We start from the raw sequence: 23776 nt of genomic DNA, 5'->3' as shown, positions 1-23776 counted from the left end.
GTCGACTCTCGGGCATTCTGACGACATGGCCTGCCCATCTGGCTTGGGCTTTCCGTAGGAGGGTGTGGACGCTGGGGATTCCGGCCTGTTCCAGGACCTCTGTGTCGGGAATTTTGTCCTGCCACCTGATGTGAAGGAGTCTACGTAGGCAGCTCAAGTGAAAGTGGTTGAGCTGTTTGGCCTGTCTGCTGTAGACAGTCCAAGTCTCACTGGCATAGAGAAGAGTGGTGGGTACCACTGCATGGTAGACCTTCAGCTTGGTGGTAAGGCTGAGTCCTCTCCGCTCCCAAACATTCCCACGGAGTTGCCCAAAGGCAGCGCTGGCCTTGGCAATCCTGTTGTTGACCTCAGCGTCAATGTTCACCACTCGCGAGAGTGTACTACCCAGATAGGTAAAGCTGTCGACTGCCTGTAGGTTCTGCCCCTTCACCGTGATGTGTGGTTCCTGATAGGGCTTTCCAGGTGCTGGCTGGTACATAACTTCAGTCTTTTTGGTGCTAATGGAGAGACCAAAGTTGTCACAGGCCTGTGAGAAGCAGTCCATTTCATGCTGCATCTTCTGCTCTGTGCTGGCGTTGAGGGCGCAGTCATCAGCAAATAAGAAATCTCTGATGATGGTCTCCTTCACCTTTGTAATAGCTTGCAGGCGCCTGAGGGTGTACAGCCTGCTGTCAGTCCTGTACCTGATGTGTATTCCATCCTGGCAGTCACGGAAGGCATCAGTCAGCATGGCAGAGAAGACCATGCTGAAGAGTGTAGGGGCAAGAACACAACCTTGCTTCACGCCGTTTGTCACTGGAAAGGCTTCCGACTCGTCTCCATCATCTAGCGCTTACACCATCATGTCGTCATGGAACTGCCGGACAATCGTGATGAACTTGCTGGGACAGCCAAACTTCTGCATTATCTTCCACAACCCATCTCTGCTGACAGTGTCGAAGGCCTTTGTCAGATCGACGAAGGTCACGAACAGGTCGCTGTGCTGCTCTTGGCATTTTTCCTGGAGTTGGCATGCAACAAATATCATGTCAACAGTTCCACGCCCAGCACGGAAACCACACTGGCTTTCGGGAAGGAGACCCTGCTCAAGGTGTTGAATGAGACGGTTGAGCAGGATGCGAGCCAAGATCTTCCCAGCTATGGACAGGAGGGAGATCCTGCAATGATTGTCGCAAGACTGGCGGTTGCCTTTCCTCTTGTAGATGTGGACTATGCTGGCATCTTTCAGCTGTTGTGGGACCTTCCCTTCATTCCACATGGACTGGAAGAGTTCGGTCAGCTTCTGCATCATGACAGGGCCTCCTGCTTTGTACACTTCAGCAGGAATTGCATCTGATCCTGGTGCTTTGCCACAGGAAAGTTGCTTGATGGCCTTTGTGACTTCTTCTTCTGTCGGGAGGTTGTCAAGGTCCTGGTTGATCTCCATCTGAGGTAGGCGAGTGATGGCCTCGTCGTTGATATTAGCAGGGCGATTGAGGACCTGGTTGAAATGTTCAGCCCATCTCTCCAGAATCTGCTTCTCTGTCAGCAACTGGGTCCCGTCTGCACTGAGGAGGGGAGAGGAGCCAGAGGACTGGGGTCCATACACAGCCTTCAATGCATCGTAGAAACGCTTAGTGTCATGACTGTCTGCGTAGCCCTGGATTTCATCGGCCTTCTTGCTATACCATGCGTCCTGCATCTCACGGAGTTTCTTCTGTACCTTTTGTCTTGCACTGGCAAAGGCATCTTTCTTTGCTTGTGACGTGAGGTCGTTCTGGTGTGTTCTGAACAGTTGGTGTTTCTCTGATAGCAGTGCCTGTATCTCTTCATCGTTCTCGTCGAACCAGTCCTGGTTTCTGCGGGATGCTGGCCCGAGGTGTTCGAGGGCAGTGGAGTAGACTGCATCTCTAAAGGCCAACCACCGTTCGTCAGTGCTGTCCTGGTCATCATGGGGTGTGTCCACCAGCTTGCCATCAAGGTCTCTGGAGATTTCTTCTGCAATTTTGCTGCTCTTCAGCTTGGAGACGTTGAGCCTCTTTGCAGTCTTCTGACCTTGGGGTCTTCTCATGGGCACGATGCGAAGCTTGAGTTCGGACACGATGAGGCGATGATCAGTCCAGCAGTCGGCACCACACATGGCCTTTGTCACTCTCACGTCCTGCCTGTCCCTCTTCCTACAATACAATACAATACAATATATCTTTATTGTCATTGTACCCAGGGGTACAACGAGATTGGGAATGCGCCTCCCATACGATGCAATAATTTAGGTAATTTAGACAGCAGCAACCCAACGAAACGAACAGTTGTAACAGTTTTGGACAGGGTAAAGTGCAAGTTGATCTATGCGTTGTGGCCATCCGGCTCAGCAGGACCGGTTCATAGCAGCTATGGCCCTGGGGATGAAGCTGTTCCTGAGTCTGGAGGTGCGGGCATAGAAGGCCTTGTATCGTCTGCCCGATGGAAGGAGTTCGAACAGACTGTTGCAGGGGTGTGAAGAGTCTTTGTGGATGCTGGTGGCTTTTCTGAGGCATCGTGTGTTGTAGATGCCCTCCAAGTCTGGTAGCTGTGTTCCGATGGTCCTCTGAGCTCTATGGACTACCCGCTGTAGAGCTTTCCTTTCTGCCTCCGTGCAGCTGAGGTACCACACAGGGATTCCATGCGTTAGGATGCTCTCTATGGTGCTGCGGTAGAAGGTCGTCAGCAGCTGTTGGGGTAGACCAGACTTTTTCAGTGTTCTTAAGTAGAACAGTCTTTGTTGTGCCTTCTTGACCAGCGCAGCAGTGTTATTGGACCATGTTAGGTCCTCCGAAATGTGAGTGCCCAGAAACTTGAAGCTGGACACTCTCTCCACACTGACCCCGTTGATAGAGATCGGGGCATATTCCCCGTTATGTGACCTACGGAAGTTGATGATCAGCTCCTTGGTCTTGGTGATGACATAATCAATCAGATGCCATTGCCTGGAGTGTGCACCATAGAGAGCATCCTAACACATGGCATCCCTGTGTGATATCTCAGCTGCACGGAGGCAGAGAGGAAAGCTCTTCAGCGGGTAGTACATAGAGCTCAGAGGACTATCGGAACACAGCTACCAGCCTTGGAGGGCATCTACAACACACGATGCTTCAGAAAAGCCACCAGCATCCACAAAGAATCTTCACACCCCTGCAACAGTCTGTTTGAACTTCTACCATCGGGCAGACGATACAAGGCCTTCTATGCCCGCACCTCCAGACTCAGGAACAGCTTCATCCCCAGGGCCATAGCTGCTATGAACCAGTCCTGCTGAGCCGGATGGTCACATCGCACAGTGAACCGGCACAGATCTACTTGCACTTTATTCTGTTTTAAAACTGTTCTAATTTGTTTCATTGGGTTGTTTAAATACTGACTAGCTAATTAATTTATTGCATCGTATGGGAGGCGCATTCCCAATCTCGTTGTTCCCCTGTACAATGACAATAAAGATATATTGTATTGTATTGTATAATTGTTTGTAACCCTGAAATGTTCTTTCTCCATTTGTTAATCTGAATTGACAAACCCTGTCCATATTTAATTACAGAATCCAAACTTTTTGCTGCTCTTGACTTAGTCTCCACAAAAATTGCAGCAAAAAACATATATTGTTACATTTCATTCTTGAAATAATATTTGCAATCTCTATCACCAAGTTTTAAATTATTTAACAGATACAGAGGTCAGAGGGGCAAATCAGAGGTCAGACTATTTTTTTTTATTACACATGTGACTGCGATTTTCTAAAGCATCAAAGTTCTGTAATACTTGTAAATTTAATGCTTGTGCTACGTCATTTTCAAATAATTAGCTTGTATATTGTAATTATTATATAAATAAGCAATATTCCTGTGACCCCCATTTGTTGCAAATTATATTATGATTTTACAGCAATTTGAGATGATTAACATCAGTTCTTCTGATGCATGTCAGCTTTAATTAGAGATAATCCAAGTTGCTCTTTGACATGAGAAATGAATTCCACTACCGCTCATTATTCCATGAATCACACATTATTAATTACCCATGTTTTCACTTTTAAGTAATGACTTGCAAAGTCAAGAATACACAGTATAAATCTCCATCTTTTTAAAAATGTATTAACTTCTCAAGATGTTTGCGTGGCAGGCAAGGGCAGCATGTATTGCCCTTCTCAACTGTACTTGAGACTGTGGTTCCACCTTCTTGAATCACTGCTGCCTTATAGTTCCAGGTCAGAGTGGTGAGTGACACTAAAAGCAGCTTACAGGTGGTGGTTTGCCCCTGTGACTACTAACCATGCCCACCTTGGTGTTAGTCACAGCTTTGGCAAGAATCTTTGGAATGGTCTTGACGAGTAGCTGCCGTACATTTTGCAGATAGCACCGATTAAACCCATGGTGTAATGGTGGTCATGACAATGTGGTGGATAGGGTGCCATTCAAGCTGCTTCCTTGGTGCTCAATCATATCCAATTCTGTTGTAGTTTCATTCAGCCAGTCAAATAAAAGGTCACACTCTTGATTTGCACTGTCTAAAAATTGTGTCACAAAAGAGCTATGGGATACATAGTTGTTGCTGTCACATTGTGTAGCTGTGGTAGAATTGAACTGAGTTTTATGGATAGCAGAGATAATGCAAAATTGTGGGCCAAACCAATGATATAATTTAAAGACGAAATGTGTAGGAAGAAACTGTAGATGCTGGTTTAAACCGAAGGTAGACAAAATGCTGGAGTAACTCAGCGGGATGGGCAGCATCTCAGGCGAGAAGGAATAGGTGACGTTGCGTCTGAAGGGTCTCGACCTAAAACATTACCCATTCCTTCTCTCCAGAGATGCTCCCTGTCCCACTGAGTTACCCCAGCATTTTGTGTTAATCTACATGATTTAAAGATGTGGATGAGAATTTGAAATTTGAGGAATTAGGGAGTAGGGAGTTAATGCAACCAAAAGGGATAGTTGTGATGATGGGGCAAGATTTGTTTCAGTACTATATACCAACAGACAAATTTTGGTTAAAACTACTGCTGGGGGGGGGGGGGGGGGGTGTCAGGACCATGGCTGTGGCTAGAGAGGATACAAACATCTTCATATAAGCCCCAACAATCTCCCCTTTTGCTTATCTCAATAAAAATTGGGATAGAATCCAACAGACCCTTCGGGCATCACCTTAATCCTCTTCAAGAGACCCAACATCAATCTCCTCCTTGCTCTCAAAATGTCTTAGCATATTAGTATACCCTCTTGATCTCACTATCCCCATGTCTGGCTCCATGGTGAATAGTGACGCAAAGTACAGGTTGTTCTGCTAAAAAATCTTGCGTTATAGAAAATCTCATTATTTAAAAAAGTGTCAATGGGGCATGGGTGTTGTGGGCTGAAGAATTTCAGACTAGCAATAGGTTATTTTTCCACAGGATTTTCAAAAAATAGTTTTTTTTAATAGCAACAATATATTTTTATTGTTGCAAGCTAAAAATACTGAAAGTTGAGTTATATTGTTTTAGAGTTTCATTGCACAACATAAGTGATTGCTTGTCATTTTCAATTGGCCACCAGTGGCCTTTGATGATATCCTTAAGACAATGGTGTCTGATCATTGCAACACGGTTACATGCAAACAGATTTTTTCCCTCTACACTGTTTTTTTTTTAACCCCAAGCGAGATTTACAGTAACTTTTCAAAGGTCTCTAGTTCCTGATTGAAATAGCATTATAACAAACTTGGTCCATTTGATTTAATTAGCCTACCCTAATTCATCACTCGTGTTTAATGAAATTTGTTTATGGGAATGTACATTTTAGCAGAACTATCTGTACGTGTTTCATACTCACTTCTTCATCTGATGACAAGCATAAATTCCCACCTTTAATCATTGAGTGGTCCTCCCCTCTTCTTAGTTACACACTGTTTTTTTATGTATGCATAAAAAACTTGGGATTCTCTTCAATCTGGCTTGGCAATGACATTTCATGCTCCTTCTGGCCCTAATTCCCTGCTTGAGTTATTTCCTGCTTGCTTTATTTCTCCATGGACCTGTCGAACTTCATCTTTCTCAATCTGACATATACGTGCTTTTGTATTATTGATCAAATCTGCAACCTCTCCTGTCATCCATGTTTCTCTTATTGTGCCATCCTTGCATTGCCTCCTTGCTAGAATATACCAACCTGGAATTCTGATCAGGTGGTCTTTAAATGAACCCCAAATATCAGATGTGTATTGATCCCATAAAGGCTACTCGCAATTTCCTCTCTGCAGCTCATGCCAAATAATATTGTCATTTACCATCCTTCATGTTTGTACATTCCACCAAGGTCCAGTCTAATCCCTATTCTCAACTGTCTTAAGATTTACTGAGGCACAAGAGAATGCAGTTTCGCAAAATTTGAACAAAAATTAAGTGTTGGAGGAACTCAGCGGATTAATGGTATTTGTGGAGGGAAATGGGCAGTTAATATTTTGGGTTGGAGAGAAGAGATAGAGGTAGAAAGAGGCAAAGGAAGGGGGTGGTGCAAAACCTGGTACATGTTAGGTGGATTCAGCTAAGCAGAGGTTGATTGGCAGCTGAGTCAGGGCGGGATGGGAGAAGGGTGGAAACAGTAACCAAGGTCAAGTAAGTCGAGACGACAAAAGGCTGCAAATGGTGACATCTGATAAGAAAATAAGTTGAAGAATGAAATGTGGAACCAAAGGGAGGGATGATGGGCAGAAGGGAAGGGGTAAGTGATGAGCAGATGGAGGAGATAGGAGGGATTGAGCGCTAAAGATAGTGGATAAAACTAAGATGTGTATTTCTGTGGGGAGGGGGAGAGCTTAGTAGATATGGGGGGGGGGGGGGGGCTGGGTTACCTGAAATTGGAAAATTCAATATCCATACAATTGGGTTGTAGATTACCCAAGCAGAATACGAGTGCAGTTCTTCCAAATTGCGAGTGACCTCACTCTGGCATGGAGGAGACCAAGGACAGACAGGTCGGTATGGCAATTGGGAGGGGCATTTAAGTGGCAAACAATGCAAGGCAAAACATCTGTAGCTACACAAGATAGATTCTGTCCTTAACCATCTTGCTTGCCTTCATATATTAATGGAAAATATGGGGTAATACATATGCTTCCACAGCTCTCTAAAAACATCTGTGTGTTTGATCTTTATGTCATCAACAATGTGCTTTTGTACAATATCCTACAAACTACCAGCATAGTACAATGGTCCATTAGGTAATATGATCATCCCAACACAAAGCAGCTATATTTATTGCACTACTTTATTTTCTGGGCAAAATATTGTCATCGAGAAAAATTAAACGCTTTGGATTTAAATATCAAAAATATTGAAAGTCAGAGATAAAGACGCACTCTCATTAGAAATACATAGTTGCTTATATGGACTAGGCCGTCTGTGCAAGAAAGTATTAAGATGCTCTTTATCTTGGGATATAGAAACAAAATTCCAAGTCTTTCCTTCTTAAGGAGCCACATACTGGGTCGGGTCAGACACCGATCAATAGCCATTTAAATTTCATATTCGAGGTTCAGGCATAAAATTATCATTTTTGTGAAGTATTCTCATGCAAATAGTACTTGTGGAATTGCAAACTAGCAATAAAACTAAATTTTGTGGCAAGAAAATTATCAAGTAAACATCAAATGTAAGAGCATAGTTATAAAGGATGTCTTGAGTGTTTCTTGAACTTTCTCGATCAGTTAATTCTTATTTGGAACTCTAATTCTAATTGATTAGTTCTAAGCTGAAACCCAAGAAAATAAGATATATTATATACATTACATGTACAAAGATGATGTTTTTTACTTGACTATTTCTTCTTGTTCCATACAAAAATATTATTGTTTGCATTGGGAATACAAGAGACAGTCCTAGAGTGCTTATAATAGGTTTTGAGACGGGTATCCGTAATTTCCAACCAGTTTTCTTTCCACTTTTGCAAAGCAACTTAAGCCATGGCACTTCCGACATTATGTTTATTTTGAATTTTAAATAAAATGGAATGCAATAAAAATTAAAACTAACCATTCTAGGAGGAAGAAAGTAAACTAATTGTAAAAATACAGCAATTTAGTTTTTGCATCTGCAAAAATCTTCCAACAGATTTCATCCTTTCCTCCATGAATGCAGTATCAGATGCTATGAAAAGAACCGGATTTCGTAAAATCCACCAAAATGCGTACCTAATGTCTGCCACATAATTCCATTGGCAAATAAATGACTCGACAAATGTTGAATTACAGTGCATTGATTAAAACACGCTTAATTATATGGATATGAAAATAGGAGCAGTCTGCATATGTTTTAAATATATTATCATGTACGTAAATGAGTCAATTAATGTTAAATCTGGTCCAATGCAGATTTCCAAAACTTAATCAAACATATCATATCATATCATATATATACAGCCGGAAACAGGCCTATTCGGCCCTCCAAGTCCGTGCCGCCCAGCGATCCCCGTACATTAACACTATCCTACACCCACTAGGGACAATTTTTACATTTACCCAGCCAATTAACCTACATACCTGTACGTCTTTGGAGTGTGGGAGGAAACCGAAGATCTCGACGAAAACCCACGCAGGTCACGGGGAGAACGTACAAACTCCTTACAGTGCAGCACCCGTAGTCAGGATCGAACCTGAGTCTCCGGCGCTGCATTCGCTGTAAAGCAGCAACTCTACCGCTGCGCTACCGTGCATTTAATTAGAATCACATGGGTAAATTTATGATTTGGTGTATGAAACAGCTAAATTTTAGATTGGAGAGTGTGCTTTCTGTAATAGGAGAATTCAAACAGTGACGAGAAGATTTTTATCTATGGAAATGGATGAAGGAGAGCCAGTGGATGTAGTGTATCTAGACTTTCAGAAAGCCTTGGATAAGGTACCACACGGGAGGTTGGTGAGCAAAATTAGAGCACATGCTATTGGGGGTAGGGTATTGACATGGATAGAGAATTGGTTGGCGGGCAGGAAGCAAAGAGTAGGAATAAACGGATCCTTTTCAGAATGGCAGGCAGTGGCGAGTGGAGTGCCGCAAGGCTCGGTGCTGGGGCCGCAACTATTTACAATATATATTAATGATTTGGATGATGGAATTAGAAGGAACACTAGCAAGTTTGCGGATGACACAAAGCTGGGGGGCAGTGTGAACTGCGAAGAGGATGTTAGGAGGTTGCAGGGTGACTTGGACAAGTTGAGTGAGTGGGCAGATGCATGGCAGATGCAGTATAATGTAGATAAATGTGAGGTTATTCATTTTGGCGGCAAAAATAAGAAGGCAGATTATCTCAATGGTGTCAGATTAGGTAATGGGGAAGTGCAACGAGACCTTGGTGTCCTTGTACACCAGTCACTGAAAGTAAGCGTGCAAGTACAACAGGCAGTGAAGAAAGCTAATGGCATGTTGGCCTTCATGACGAGAGGATTTGAGTACAGGAGCAAAGAAGTCCTTCTGCAGTTGTATAGGGCCCTGGTGAGACCACATCTGGAGTATTGTGTGCAGCTTTGGTCTCCTAACTTGAGGAAGGACGTCCTTGCTATTGAGGCAGTGCAGCGTAGATTCACAAGGTTAATCCCTGGGATGGAGGGACTGTCATATGAGGAAAGATTGGAAAGACTAGGCTTGTATTCACTGGAGTTTAGATGAGAGGGGATCTTATAGAGACGTATAAAATTATAAAAGGACTGGACAAGCTAGATGCAGGAAATATGTTCCCAATGTTGGGGGAGTCCGGAACCAGGGGACACCGTCTAAGAATTAAAAAAAGGGGGGGGGGGGGGGGGGGGCATTTAAAACTGAGGTGAGAAGAAACCTTTTCACCCAAAGAGTTGTGAATTTGTGGAATTCTCTGCCACAGAAGGCAGTGGAAGCCAATTCACTGGATGAATTTAAAAGAGTTTGATAGAGCTCATGGGGCTAGTGGAATCAAGGGATATGGGTAGAAGGCAGGCACAGGTTACTGATTGTAGATGATCAGCCATGATCACAATGAATGGCGGTGCTGGCTCGAAGGGCCAAATGGCCTCCCCTGCACCTTTTTTTAATGTTTCGATGTTTCTATGAAACAGGAAAACAAAAATAACTAAATAATTCAAAACTAGAGAACCGGTTGAATTAACCGGTGGCCCTGCACCTTGGCCAGTATAATCCAGTTTACCTTCCTCTAGCCTGCTCTCCTCCATCAAACTGGGCTGGCTTTCCCCACACCTTGCTTACTCCTCTATTCATGCTATGCAATAATCTTTGTTTCTCCCATCACACTTGTTTCACTCACTGATCTTTCCCAATGCTGCCTCCTTTCACCACATATCACTCATTTCTTTTGATCCAATCACGACATGGTCACCTTCACCAAGATCCCAAAACATCAAATACTTGCTCTTCCCCATGCACTGTCCTCCTCAAACATCCTCATTCATATTCCGCTCTCAAGCACTTCCTTCCGCCATGCTTCCCCACACATCTCCCTTCCCACATATCCCTTACTCATTTTCCCTAATCAAATATCATCACTTAAATTATTCTCTTCATCACCCATTTGCAACCTGTCAATATCCTACCTCATCAATGTCACTCACATGCACCCAAATATCCTCAATACTTGGATTAGGCACACAAATTCACCCAGAAGCAAATTGAAAGAACCATTTTAAAAAGCAGATAAGAGGATGGCTTACCTGGATTTCATACAAGTGAGCAACATGGAACTGAACTGCAAATAATAATAAAGATCAATTTTAGTAGTTGATACTTTAAACAATTCAATTTAAAATACTGCACATATACTTAAATGACAGGGGGTGACAAATATAAAACAAATATAAAACCAGAAATCTAGAAATGTGGCAACAACCAATGAAATCCATCCATGAAAAGAATTTCCAAATACAGTTGCTGAAAAAAACCATTCATGCACCAGGTACTGGCATAGAAATATCCCTGCAAATGAGACATCTAAACATTCTAATAGATTTCCCAAGATGATAATCACCAAGTCACAGAGGCTACATCATTCTTCAAGTAACATTATGCAATCACCGTAATTCAGTGGCATTGAGAATAAGATTTTCATTTCAACGATAATGCAATTGCATGCAGTATTTTTAGATCCACGTTATTTCTACGTGCTTTCATTTGTTTTGTTACATATCAAATGTTGTTTTAGATGCTTCTCAATTAAAAATTATAACATTGCATTATAAATGTTCACAAATCACAAAGATTAGAATTTATATATGGTGTTGAGTTGTCCCAAAGTGCCGAGTCAAGGAAGTATTACTCTCCTTCATGTGGAACATGTAGCAAGTGCGTACAGTGGCTAGGAGGCAATTTTTAAAAAAAATGTTTCAAGATCTTTATGGGAGTATGGGGAGATGGTAAATGCAATGAGAGAGATGGAAAGCAGGTGGAAGGCTAATTGCATAATGGTGGAATGTAAGTGTGAAAGTGACATGCAATTAGTGGCAGAATTTATTTAAATGTTCACACATGGCTTTAGAGCAGTTTTCTATAAGCAGTGGTAAAAGTGCTGCAGAGTGCCATTGGGTTTTTTTTAAAAGCAAGCAGTGCACACAATCTGTCAGTCACAACTTTGTATCAAGAACAAATAAAATTCAAACAGTATCAAGAACAAATAAAATTCATACAACGCTGAATTGAATTAGTGGTTTACATGGGAGCAAGCTGCAAGTGGCAGGGATTGAATATAATGGGCAGGTTGCTTTTTAGAGTATGCATAAAACAAGATAAATTATTAAAACAACAGCAGGCTACCAGCAAAACTTAGAACACATTAATTGCAAAAAGTCAGAGACAGCTAAGTTCGGAAAGAAAATGGAAAAGGAATGTGCTTTTTTCAGGATGAAGAGAAAGGTACGACAGGATGCAAAGGAAGAGCAAAATTCTAACGCAGTGGAACCCTGACAAACCAGCACCCTCAGGCCAGATTTTCTGTATGAATGGATATCATCCTTAATAACACACTTTGCTTATATTTCCTTTTGAAAAAGGATTGCACAGTAGTAAAATAAATTTTCCAGTGAACCTAGTGAGTTTAAATTGAACTGGAAATATTCAAGAATTCTGAACCCTTGTTACAGGTGTAAATATAGCCACATCCCTGATACCGAGCCTTCTGAAGTCCAATACACTGGCCCACATGTCAAACACTGGCACCAGCCACACTCTCCACACGCCCCAATCCCGAACGTCTGCTCACACTGTAAACAAGTGAGCGAGATGCCAAACTATCAGGATTTCTGAACAATTGGACGACAGATTAAGAATAAAAACACAATTTAACAACTGCTTGCCCTTTTGGACAGATGTTTTTTTTTCAAGATTTAATAAGTAATTCAATGTAAAAAAAAAAATCACACTCCTGGAAATATTCAGGAATGGATGTAAGTTTTTTGTTTCATTACTACTTCTGCACGAAAAGCACTTAAATGGTCATGCATGTTGTAGCCAGAATACCTATTTCTGCTGAGTGGAGCAGAAGAAACTCTTACGCAAATGTTTTTTTTTTAAATCAAAAAGTTCACAAGGTAACCAGTTAAATTGTATTGTTGTGCATTAGGCTCAATTAGAACGATCTGTTCAGCATGCAGAGAAAAACACAGCTTCATGGTTTCAGTTACATTTGTACAAATGGAGAGATGCACGAGAAGCAGTAATGGCAAGACAAAAGTTCTGTAAAATGTAAAAGTGTACCAAACTATCAAAAAATACCAACTGAAAATTACTGGACACAAAATGGATTTGGTGTTTGATAAAATTTTGTCAATAATTCTATCAAATACTAATATTTCTTCCTAGAGTACTCAAAATCTTAGTCCAAATGTTAATCTACTTCCAAAATGGTTTACTTTGCCTCACCAAAGAGAAGTAGTCAGGGAAAGATAACTACCTAGTACTGGCCTGGAAATTAGCGGCTTTGAGCAGAGCGGGTGGAGTACAAATTATATAGTTTGAAGTAATTTAACCTGTGTTTATAAATATTTTTTGTTGAAGTTAATGAAATCTTTCTGTGAAATGAAACACCTGCCTTCCAGACTTAAGGACAGCTTCTTCCCCACTGCTCTCAGACTCCCAAACTAATCACCTCTTCCACAACCACTTCACGGAGGTGCTGCCACGTACTCTCACCTCTACCTCATTTGGTTATTGCATTATGGCACTTTAGTTTTTATTTTGTACTGCTTCAAATAACATCACCATTTTTGTAACATTCTGTTGTCTTGCATTCTTCGCTGTATTGTCATTACCATGTATAATGCCTATTCACAACTCACTGACTCCCACAACTATCTCGACTGCACTTCCTCACACCTTCCTTCCTGCAAAGATTCTATCCCCCTACTCCCAATTCCTCTGTCTACGCCGCATCTACGCCAAAGATAAGGTGTTCCATACCAGGACATCCGAGCTGTCCACATTTTTTAGGGTAAAGGGGTTCCCCTCTCTCATCATAGATGAGACTCACACTCGTGTCTCCTTGGTACCCCGCAGTTCCACCCATGCCCCCCTAGTTGCAACAGAGACAGTCCCCTTAATCCTTACCTTTCACCCCATCAGCCGTCGCATTCAACACATAATCCTCCGAAATTTTCGCCACCTCCAACGGAATCTCAACACTAATCACATCTTCCCATCTCCACCTCTTTCCACCTTCCAGAGACCGTTCCCTCCGCAACTCCTTGGTTAACTCTTCCCTTTCCACCCAAACCAGAGGTCACTTGCACCTCCTCCAACCTCATCTACTCTATCCGTTGTTCACGTTGAGTCATCTGGACTCTTATACATCGGCGAGACCAAACGCAGACTGGGTGATCGTTTCGCTGAACACCATCACTCAGTCCACATGAATCTACCCGAACTCCTGGTTGCTAAACGCTTTAATTCTCTTTCCCATTCCCACACAGACCTTTCTGACCTGGGTCTCCTCCATAGTCAGAGTGAGGCTAAACGCAAATTGGAGGAACAGCATCTCATATTTCCCTTGGGCAACTTGCAGCCCAGTTTTATGAATACTGATTTCTCTTAACTTCAGGTAGCCCCAACATTCTCTCTCTCTCTATCCCTCCCCCAACCAAGTTGCACAAGCTTCTCGTTTTCACCCAACAAACACCTGCTTGCTTTATCGTTGTTACTTTTTTGCATATCTTTCATTCATTGTTCTTTATCTCTCTACATCATCTGTATCTCTCATTTCCTTTATCGCTAACCAGTTTGATGAAGGTCTCGACCCAAAACATTACCTTCTCTCCAGAGATGCTGCCTGTCATGCCTGTCCAGCTTTGTGTCTATCTACTCTATGAACTTCAGGCAAACAATGAATTTCATTGCATCCTGGTGCATATAACAAACAAATCAGAAATATTCTGTAATCATATGTCACTAGATTTTAAGATAGTCAAGAGTGTTTTATTGTCACATGTCCCAGACAGAATAATGAAATTCTTACTTGATATCACGTAAATTGTTTAAAAAAAAATAGCACACACAACTTGGACGTGGTAATCCTCTCATTACAATTAACACATCTTAGGCCCCCCTCGGTCATGGCTGACCATGGGTGATGCATCCTAGTTGGCTGCTTGCTCCAAACCTCGGCTAGAGCAGCGTCGCTTGTGACTGAAGAGACCAATGCGGGCGGGAGTGACAGTCTCTGTCGCAAAGGTCACATTTGTGTGTGGTCTCTGGTTTGTTGAAGTTGCTGCGCTCCTTTCTGCGTGCCAGCTTGTCTGCCGCTGCGTTCATCAGTTCCTCTTCCCCTGTTATAAGATGTTGGTTCAGGGTACCTCTCCACCTCGTACTGGGTGAAGCTGCAAGGCTCTCCGGACTCCACATCGATGTCGAGCGCCTTCAAATCTCTCTTGCAGACATCCTTGTAACGTAGCTGGGGGCAGCCGATGGTTCTCCTCCCAGATGTCAGCTCTCCATAGAGGATGTCTTTTGGAATACGGCTATCCTCCATACAGCGTACATGGCCCAGCCACCGCAATCTGCGCTGCCTGAGTAGAGTGTACATACTCGGAAGCCCAGCGCGAGACTGAATCTCGGCGTTGGATACTCTGTCTTACCAGGATATACCCAGGATACGGCGGATGCTTCCAAGGTGGAAGGTGTTGAGTCTTCTCTCCAGTCTGGCATACGTAGTCCATGCCTCAATGCCGTACAGCAGCATGCTGTTGACACAGGTGTTGTAGACTGCTATCTTTGTCTTCACTGACAGCTTTGGGTTGGTCCACACTCGAGTTGTGAGTCGAGCGAGAGTTGCAGCTGCCTTCCCGATCCTCTTGTCAATCTCTGTGTCCAAGGAGAGGTTTTCGGTGATGGTGGAGCCGAGGTACGTGAACTGATGGACGGCATCAAGTTCATAGTCATCGATGGTGATGACAGGCAGTGCCTCTGTATCCTGCCCCAGGACTTTCGTCTTCTTCAGGCTGATGGTCAGCCCAGCAAGTCCTTGCCAGCCCGATAGAAGCGGTCCATCAGTGACTGTAGTTCCTGCTGGGTGTGGAACACAACTGCTGCGTCATCGGCGAACAACATGTCTCTGATGAGAGCTTCACATACTTTTGTCTTGGCTCTGAGGCGGGTGAGGTTGAAAAGCCTGCCATCTGATCTAGTACGCAGGTAGATCCCCTCTGTTGTGGTGCCGAAGGCATGTTTCAGGAGCAGAGCGAAGAAAATCCCAAAGAGTGTGGAGCGAGGATCCAGCCTTATTTGACGCCACTTACTGAATATTTATCTAAAATTCAAATTTATGTCAATAAAAATTTAGTGGAGTATGCAAATAATCAGTAATTTATTATACAGGTGTTAAATAAGAATGACTAAATCATACTCCTAGCAATAACCTTTACCGAAGAGCAGTTATATATTGGTACCATTTACATCTGTACAAATTGTTATTTAACCCAGATACAACTGTTTGACCCGACACAGTTTATCCCATGATACAACTCCACAGTCAAAGAGTGTTATTATCCCGCGATACAAATAAACATCACCATAGACAACTGTATCAAATACACCAATGGAATACTTTTGAAGTTGCTGCTGCAACATGAGAGCAACAGCAACTAATTTGCAAGATCCTGCAAGGAATATTAAATCATTCGCTTAATTACTCTGATAGTGTGTCAGATATAGCCAAGATCCTTACCAGGTTAATTACCCGTTCTTTTTTAAAAGGCGCCTCTGGATCTGTCACGAGCAAATACAGAGCCTCAGCTCAACCTCTCATCGGAGAGATTACATTTTCACTCAGCACAGCATTAAAAACTTTAGCCTAGAATACAAGATCGCGTGTCTTGTGACCCAGAAACATTAAAACAAGGGATCTGATTGAAAAGGTAAGCAACCTAAAATATTCACTCACAAAATGCTGGAGTAACTCAGCAGGTCAGGCAGCATCTCAGGAAAGAAGGAATGGGTGATGTTTCGGGTCGAGACCCTTCTTCAGACTCAACCCGAAACGTCACCCATTCCTTCTCTCCTGAGATGCTGCCAGACCTGCTGAGTTACTCCAGCATTTTGTGAATACATACCTTCGATTTGTACCAGCATTGCAGTTATTTTCTTACACTAAAATATTAATTCTTTCTTTTGATAGATGCCAAGTACCTCCCGAGTATTGCACCATTTTCTGTTTTTATTCCAAACCTTTAGTCTCTGTGGTAGTTCACTCCTCAAACAAAAGCAGCTCTTAAAGTCAGGTCATAATATTGAGTACTATTTGTAAAACTGACTTAAGCAAAGGTTCTTTTCTCTTGTGCTGCCAAAATGAAACTACTCAACCACAGTAAAATATTATATTAGGTGTATTAACTGCCAATATTGAGCAGTTGCTCTGATAATTAGAACATGATCTACGATAAGGTTAAATTGTTCACATGGTTAAGTAAACATGAGATGCCATTGCAAAAATATCTGTGCTATATATAAAAATCTTCAGACACATATTTCCCTATATTTACAGTCTATCTATGCAGGGTAAGGGTTCCCTCATGCACTATTGAAGTGATACAGCCAAATTGCTAGTAGATTTAGAAAATAATAGATTGATAAAATGTAATAAGTCAATTAGTCAATCAGATCTCTGTCATCTCCTTATTGAAACCAATGTGATAAAAGTCTGAAGAAAGAGCCCAACCCAAAATGACATCTGTCCATTTCCCACCACCGATACTGTCTGACCTGCTGAGTTCCTACAGCTGTTTGTCTTTTCTTAATACAACCGTTCACTTTCTCAGATAACATTGAATTCCACTGTTCTTCTGTGAGTTCCCATTAAATCCTAAATGTTGATATTGCAGCTGCTTCCATCAACCTTTCCCAGATCACATCACCTCGCCTTGTGGGAGGGGTGATGGAGAAATTCTATTTAATTCTCTTTTGTTTCTTTTGTGAGCCATCAGAATTGTTGGTCAGATCAACATTCACTACCACACCACTAACTTCTCAAAAAAATTGGTGCCATTTTTTTGAATTACTGCAATTCACGCTGAGAAAAGAAATTGAGGCAAATTGGAACACATCCGACAAAGTGCACAAATCTTTACGTGGGGTTATCAGCAGAGAATTATTTGAAAACAATTAGCGCTTACCATTTGCTGCTGAAGCATTATAACTTTACACTACTTTGATCAATAGTAAGCATCAATGGAAATATGAACAGTTTAAATACTGAGAAGACCAAAAACTACTTAATTGGTACAAGTTTGTCTCTTATGCTCAACAATGCATTTGAATCGAAGAAGATTAACTATCCATCTTCATCCTGAAGATCCACATTTTTCAACACTTCAAAGTGCGATAGTCAGGTTTTATAATTTCTCTGAAGTACACAAACTGAGTCGTTAATGCTAAAAATTATATTGCTCTGAATTTCAGCAAGATCTATTTGATAGCTGTAATGGTTAGAACGGAAATAAAATTGTCAAATATTACAAAGCAATTTTATGATCAACTATTCCACTTAGCCTGATAAATAATACAGCATGCACAATTGAGGTTGCCTAGATGAAATGTACATATCATAGATCAAATAGATATTGGTGCAATGGGAGAAAATGGCAGGAAACTTAAAATTTAAATAAAGAGTTCAAAATATGACTATTGTGGTGTCGATTATTCTTCACAAGCAATTTTTGTTTAAATTGTATCCTGGCCATTTAGCTTCAAATCTCCAGTAAAAAGGTTGCTCTATATGTTCACTTCCAAGACACACATATGGTTTCCAGATATTCACCCACAAGCTGCAATGAAAATTGCCAAGAATGGAGTTGAAAAAACAGAGGAATACTGCTGCACAAAGTACTTTTAATATGAAATCAGAACAGTAAACCAGTGAAGAAAATCACTTACTTGATACAGGTTTCGGGTGATTTCATTTATTGAATTTAAACCCAATGACATTAAAGGAAGCGTGGCAAACTGGGCCCTGGTGTGTTTAAAGGGAGAACTGCAAACGAGGTTCCAGTTAGTTTATTATAAATTAATTCTCTTGAGAAGCCATAAATCCAAACTTTTCCAACAAAATCTTAACTAGGTGTGGGATCAAGCAATCCTGCTAAAAAAAAAGATTAATTAAGGGAAACCTCTGTGGGTTTGAAACATACTAAAACCAAAGTTCATGATTATGGAAGGTCGTTAATGACACACAGAACAGACACGTTCAAGGCAATGTCTTTGACCAAATCATCTTCAGCAGTTTCATCAATGCCTTTACTATCATCCATCATTACGGCAGAAGTAAGAATGTTTGCTAATGATCGGATAATGTTCAAATCCATTTGCAATTCCTCAGATAATGGGCTGAATCCTGTTGGCTGTGGTCACTGGCTCCAAAGGAAAGCAATGGTACTTAAACACATAAATGGAAGTAAGTCCCAGACTTCCAGGTACTGAGTGGCGAGTGGCAGATGGCACCATATTAGACCTGGCAAAGGATTTGAAACCCAATTGATTTCAATGGAATTACTGGTTTCAAGGGGATAATGTGTCTTGGATTAGGAAGCAAAGAGAAAGAAACTTTTTTGTTTAATCAATTTCACTTACCGTTTTAAGAACAAGTTTTTTGTTTGTTCTTAAAACTGACTGCAGCAGTTCAGAGAAACAGCGCAACACAACTGTATCATGAAAATTATAATGGAGCATTGCCAACTACACCCACATCCCATAACTGAATAAAAATAACAACTAAATCTGGAGATATAGTTGGGGGAAAAATTTTATAATTGTATTCAAGGTTTAAGCACCTCACTTTCCTTACTATAACTGTTTACAGCTCAAACAAAGCATTTGTAGTTTATAGTTTATAAAGTATCAGAAGTCAAAAGCGATAACATCTTCCAGGTTGGTCATTGTGCAGTGAATCAAAGGATGCAATTTAAACTTGGGTCCTTGTCCAAGTGCATTTCACAAAATCTGTAAATTAATACTAATGTAGAAATGTTATAGTTCCCCTTTCCACTGCAATACATTAAAAGAACGTGGAATCCATCAGGCCATTCAAAATCGAATTGAAAAAAAGATCAAGGGGTAACAATTAGCAGGACAACGTGAAATAACAGGAAAATGGGATTGGTGGTATTGCTTTATAATTAGCTGGCACTGTTCCACTGGGTCAAACGGCATCTTCCTGTGCAGTAATTCAACGATCGTACTAATAGTATATACTTAAACATTTTTAAAAATAAAACAGCAAGTGGAATACTAAATTACGTGCATGAAATCCGATTTTATTTGATTGCCATATAAAAAAAAGTAATTGAATAATTACACTTTCCTAATATAATACAAAATATCTTTTAAGGAATTTGGTAAAAAAAGTACTTACTTTCTGCTTTGGACAGAGTGCAAGGGTTGGAATCAATCAATGCCAACTGAAAATGCTGCCAGAGAAAATAAACAATATCAATTTAATGCCACCATATAAACATCAATTAATCATATAGGAGAACACTTCAATTAATGAAGGATAAAACATCTAAAATAAAATGTGAATGTTTTATCTTTTTCACAACTGGGAGGAACAGAAAATAAAGTTGATGCTGTGCAAATAAGTATGTTTCTAAGAACCATAATATTCAAAATGCTTTACAAAGAAAACAAGTCAGAAGTGTTCTACAAAATGTTTTAAAATCATACTTCACAGCTGGCCTGTTTTTAGCAATGAACTCAAGCAAAGGAACCAGAAATACTGGAAAGATCCCAAATTAATCTACTTTGCTGAACTTGTAGAACAACCTATGCAAGCATTTTCCAAGTATGGAATAATCCAGGAAACAAGGAGGCAATTTTGACCCGAAATGTCACTGATTCGTGTTCTCCTGCTTTCTGACCTGCTGAATTGCTCCAGCATTTTCGGTCACCTATTAGCCTCACACAAGGATGCTTTTAACACTAATTAAAATTTCAGAATAAATAAAGAATACATTTTAGACATTTGGTAATTTCATTCAAATTAGCATTCCCAAAAGCTTTCTTTTGCTTTTAATTTGCTACGACTGCAGAGTTGGTCTTATTACAATCTGTTGTGATCATTATTTAAATAAACCTAATAAGCTGCTGCTGTAGGTGAATGACTTATTTACATTTACATTTTGATCACGACTTAAGTATTTGCTTTAAACCTTTGACAGTCTTATTTTTCCAGCAACTTTCTTCCAAAAGATGCAAATAAACTTCAAGTGATGAACAGATGACACAAGTAGCTATTTGTCAAAACAAGTGCAGACAGAAAGGGGCGACGGCAGGAGAATGAAGTTGAGAGGGAAAGATAGATGAGCAATGATTGAATGGTGGAGTAGACTTGATGGGCCAAATGGCCTAATTTACTCTTATGACATGAACAGCAAATATCAAAACTGTTTAAAGTTTTTCCTTGTAAGCAAAATATCAAGGGTCACTGAACACCAATTAGCAGAGTGACCATTTCTGTCCCTTTATTTTAACCCTCCAACTGAAGTATCATTATTGTTATACAGACTAGAGATCCGCTAATTCAGTAAATCAAATACTTTGTTGTAGTTCTACATAAAACACCTAATTGACGAACAGAAAATGTGCACGCTCCCTCTGAATAGTATAACTGTTTGATAATCTACAGATACTATTTAAATTTAAATTATTAAAATTACACTATTTGAATTTAAAGATCTGGAAGTCTCACATTTACTTAAAGTTAAAAGCTTAATGCAGTCAGACACCGTGAAAAATGTATCTGCAAAGCTGAAATTTACATCCATATTTACAAGGAAGAACACAATGCAGGCAGTCCATGCCTGAAAGTTAGTCTAGATGGTGAACAAATGCTGACCCAATTTTTAAATGTAATCATTAAATAATTCAATAAACATTGAGGTATAATTTGCTTCATTAGTTCGATGTATTATTTGGGTTTTTTTTAAATGGGAAGGCATGAACAGATGAGAATTATTGAACAATCACCTGTGACAATAATGGAAGAAAGCTTGAAAGATGAAAACCGTTGGAAAATTTTACCTTATGGCAGTATTTAGCAAGCAGTGGCCCCAAATTAGTGCCTATAGAAAGGTGTGTAACCATTAAACGAGTAATTTTCCTAACAATTGAGAACAAGCCACCATTTGGGACAGAAATCTTATTTCCCAATGCCATGACTACCCAGGAATCTATCAATCTCAGTATTGAAAGAACACAACACCCATGACTCCTCAGCTTTGCAGCATGCAAAACACGAAAGGATTACCTGCTCTGAGTGAAGTATCTCATCTCTGTTCCAAACGGCCTAATCCTTATTCCCAAACTCTAACCCAAGTCCAAGCTCATCCACCAGGGAAACATGCTGCCTGCATCTAGCTTGTCAAGCCCTTAAAGATGTTTTAAATTTAAATGTCAATGAGATCTTCAATAAGGGACCCATATTTGCCCTTGCTAATCTTTTCTATTTCCCCATAATAACTCCCACTCTGTTTAAGATATTCGTCAGTCTACTCTCATATTCTATTCTGCCTTCATTATGTCTTTGATCCTCATTTACTGAATTCAAAACTGCTCACAATCCTCAGTCCTGCTATTTCTGGCAACACAAGCCTATACCTTTGGTTTAACACACTCTCCAATTACTCAACAATGAATCACTCTTCCTTTGGAACTTTTTCACTTTAAAAGATAGGTATTTCTTTTGCAAAATATGCATTTCTTGAAATTTTAACTCCCTGAAAGATATGACCAGTCAAAATATATGTTCTCCCAATTAAGCACATTAATCGCTCCTCTCACATAATCCTTTGCTTGAAGCTCCTAATTTTGTTTTGAACTTCACTTTCCAGTCTAATAAAAAATTCTATCATATGATGATCACTGTTCCCCCAAAATCCCTTCACAATAATAACAGTTAACCATCTCTTTCTTAATACATAAAATTAAATCCAAAAAGTATTTTCCTTCATCTTAAACATCCCAGCACAGGACAATCTGAAAAGTAATTAAACTAATATATCCCATGTGCTTTGAATATTTTATTCCCTTTACAAAAAGCCATCCCATGGGTTGTCTAATTAAATATGTCTATTACCATGGTAGCCTATGTGACAGGTGTTTACTGGAACCTTCCAGACAATTGCACAGCACACAAACATGAACAGAAATTACTGGAAGTGATCCCAAGCAGCAAATAAGCACTTTCTTAACATAAAACTTCAAAGTTTCGACAATAACCATGACAATTTATTTTGCATCACCTGAAGAATGATTCCTTCCGGCCCCTGTCCGAAAAGGCTGAGATAGTATCAGAGTGGGTTTCAAGGTCTATTAAGCCAAGTCAAGATGCTCAGTTAATATTTGCAATGATCTCAACCTTCAAATATCTGTACAGCCCACTCTTATTTCTATCAACTAATGATGATCAGCAAATTATGTAATTATAGACAGAGTGCTGGAGTAGCTCAGCGGGTCATGCAACATCTCTGGAGAACACGGATAGGTGAGAGTTCGTCGGGATCCTTCCTCAAACTGATAGGTGTTTGGGGGAGGAGGGCATAAGAAGAAAGCTGGAGAAGAGGAGGAGCAGGCCAAAGCCTGGCAGGTAATAGGCCTGCTGGGCTTTGTCCTGCTCCTCCTCTGTTTATTACCTGTGATCATTGACCTGCCTCTCCTCTCTTGGGCTTATTACCTGCCAGGCTTTGTCCTGTCCTTCCTTTCTTCTAGCTTTCTTTCCCCCCACCCACCTCCAACAGTGAAGGTCCCGACAAAAAACTTCACCTATCCATGTTTCCTGAGATGCTGTCTGATAAAACTGAGCTACTTTAGCACTCTGCGTCTTCTTTTGTAGACCAGTATCTGCAGTTCCTTGATTCTAATTATAGGCTTGTAGACTGATGTGAGAATGGAAGGATTCTGTGCAAATCAAATGCCAAGCTGATTTGCAATTCTACACAAATGAGCACAAATCTGGCCCAAATATTCTCCTCCTCTGCAAGCACCAATTTCAGTGCCCAAGTACTCTTTAACTGATATTAAATATTACCCTATAAATTATGACAAAGTTCAGAAAGAAATTACTGCTAAAATAGCTTTGCGTATACTTCAGAATTGTTGCTGTATGTTATTTTATCACCCAGAGTGGTGATTTTCACCCAGAGAGTTGTGAATCTGTGGAATTTTCTGCCACAGAAGGCAGTGGAGGCCAATTCACTGAATGTTTTCAAGAGAGAGTTAGATTTAGCTCTGAGGGCTAAAGGAATCAAGGGATATGGGGAAAAAGCAGGAACGGGGTACTAA

General features: G+C 40.8%; 1 protein-coding gene across 2 annotated transcripts in view; it reads right to left on the bottom strand.

Annotated features, from left to right (window-relative positions):
- Positions 1 to 23776, bottom strand: part of kdm6a (lysine (K)-specific demethylase 6A) — a 172451-nt gene that overhangs the window by 71029 nt on the left and 77646 nt on the right. For both annotated transcript variants that reach the window (XM_078409220.1, XM_078409221.1), the window contains exons 7-8: positions 19851 to 19905; positions 10678 to 10712 (exon numbers count right to left, since the gene is read on the bottom strand). In XM_078409220.1, the coding sequence (XP_078265346.1) occupies positions 10678 to 10712; positions 19851 to 19905 (90 nt within the window). The remainder of the gene's footprint in view (positions 1 to 10677; positions 10713 to 19850; positions 19906 to 23776) is intronic.

The sequence above is a fragment of the Rhinoraja longicauda genome, chromosome 12 (genome assembly GCF_053455715.1).
Source record: "Rhinoraja longicauda isolate Sanriku21f chromosome 12, sRhiLon1.1, whole genome shotgun sequence".
Lineage (NCBI taxonomy): Eukaryota > Metazoa > Chordata > Chondrichthyes > Rajiformes > Arhynchobatidae > Rhinoraja > Rhinoraja longicauda.
Note: the sequence above shows the minus strand (reverse complement) of the source record. Positions and strands in the feature narration are given on the sequence as shown.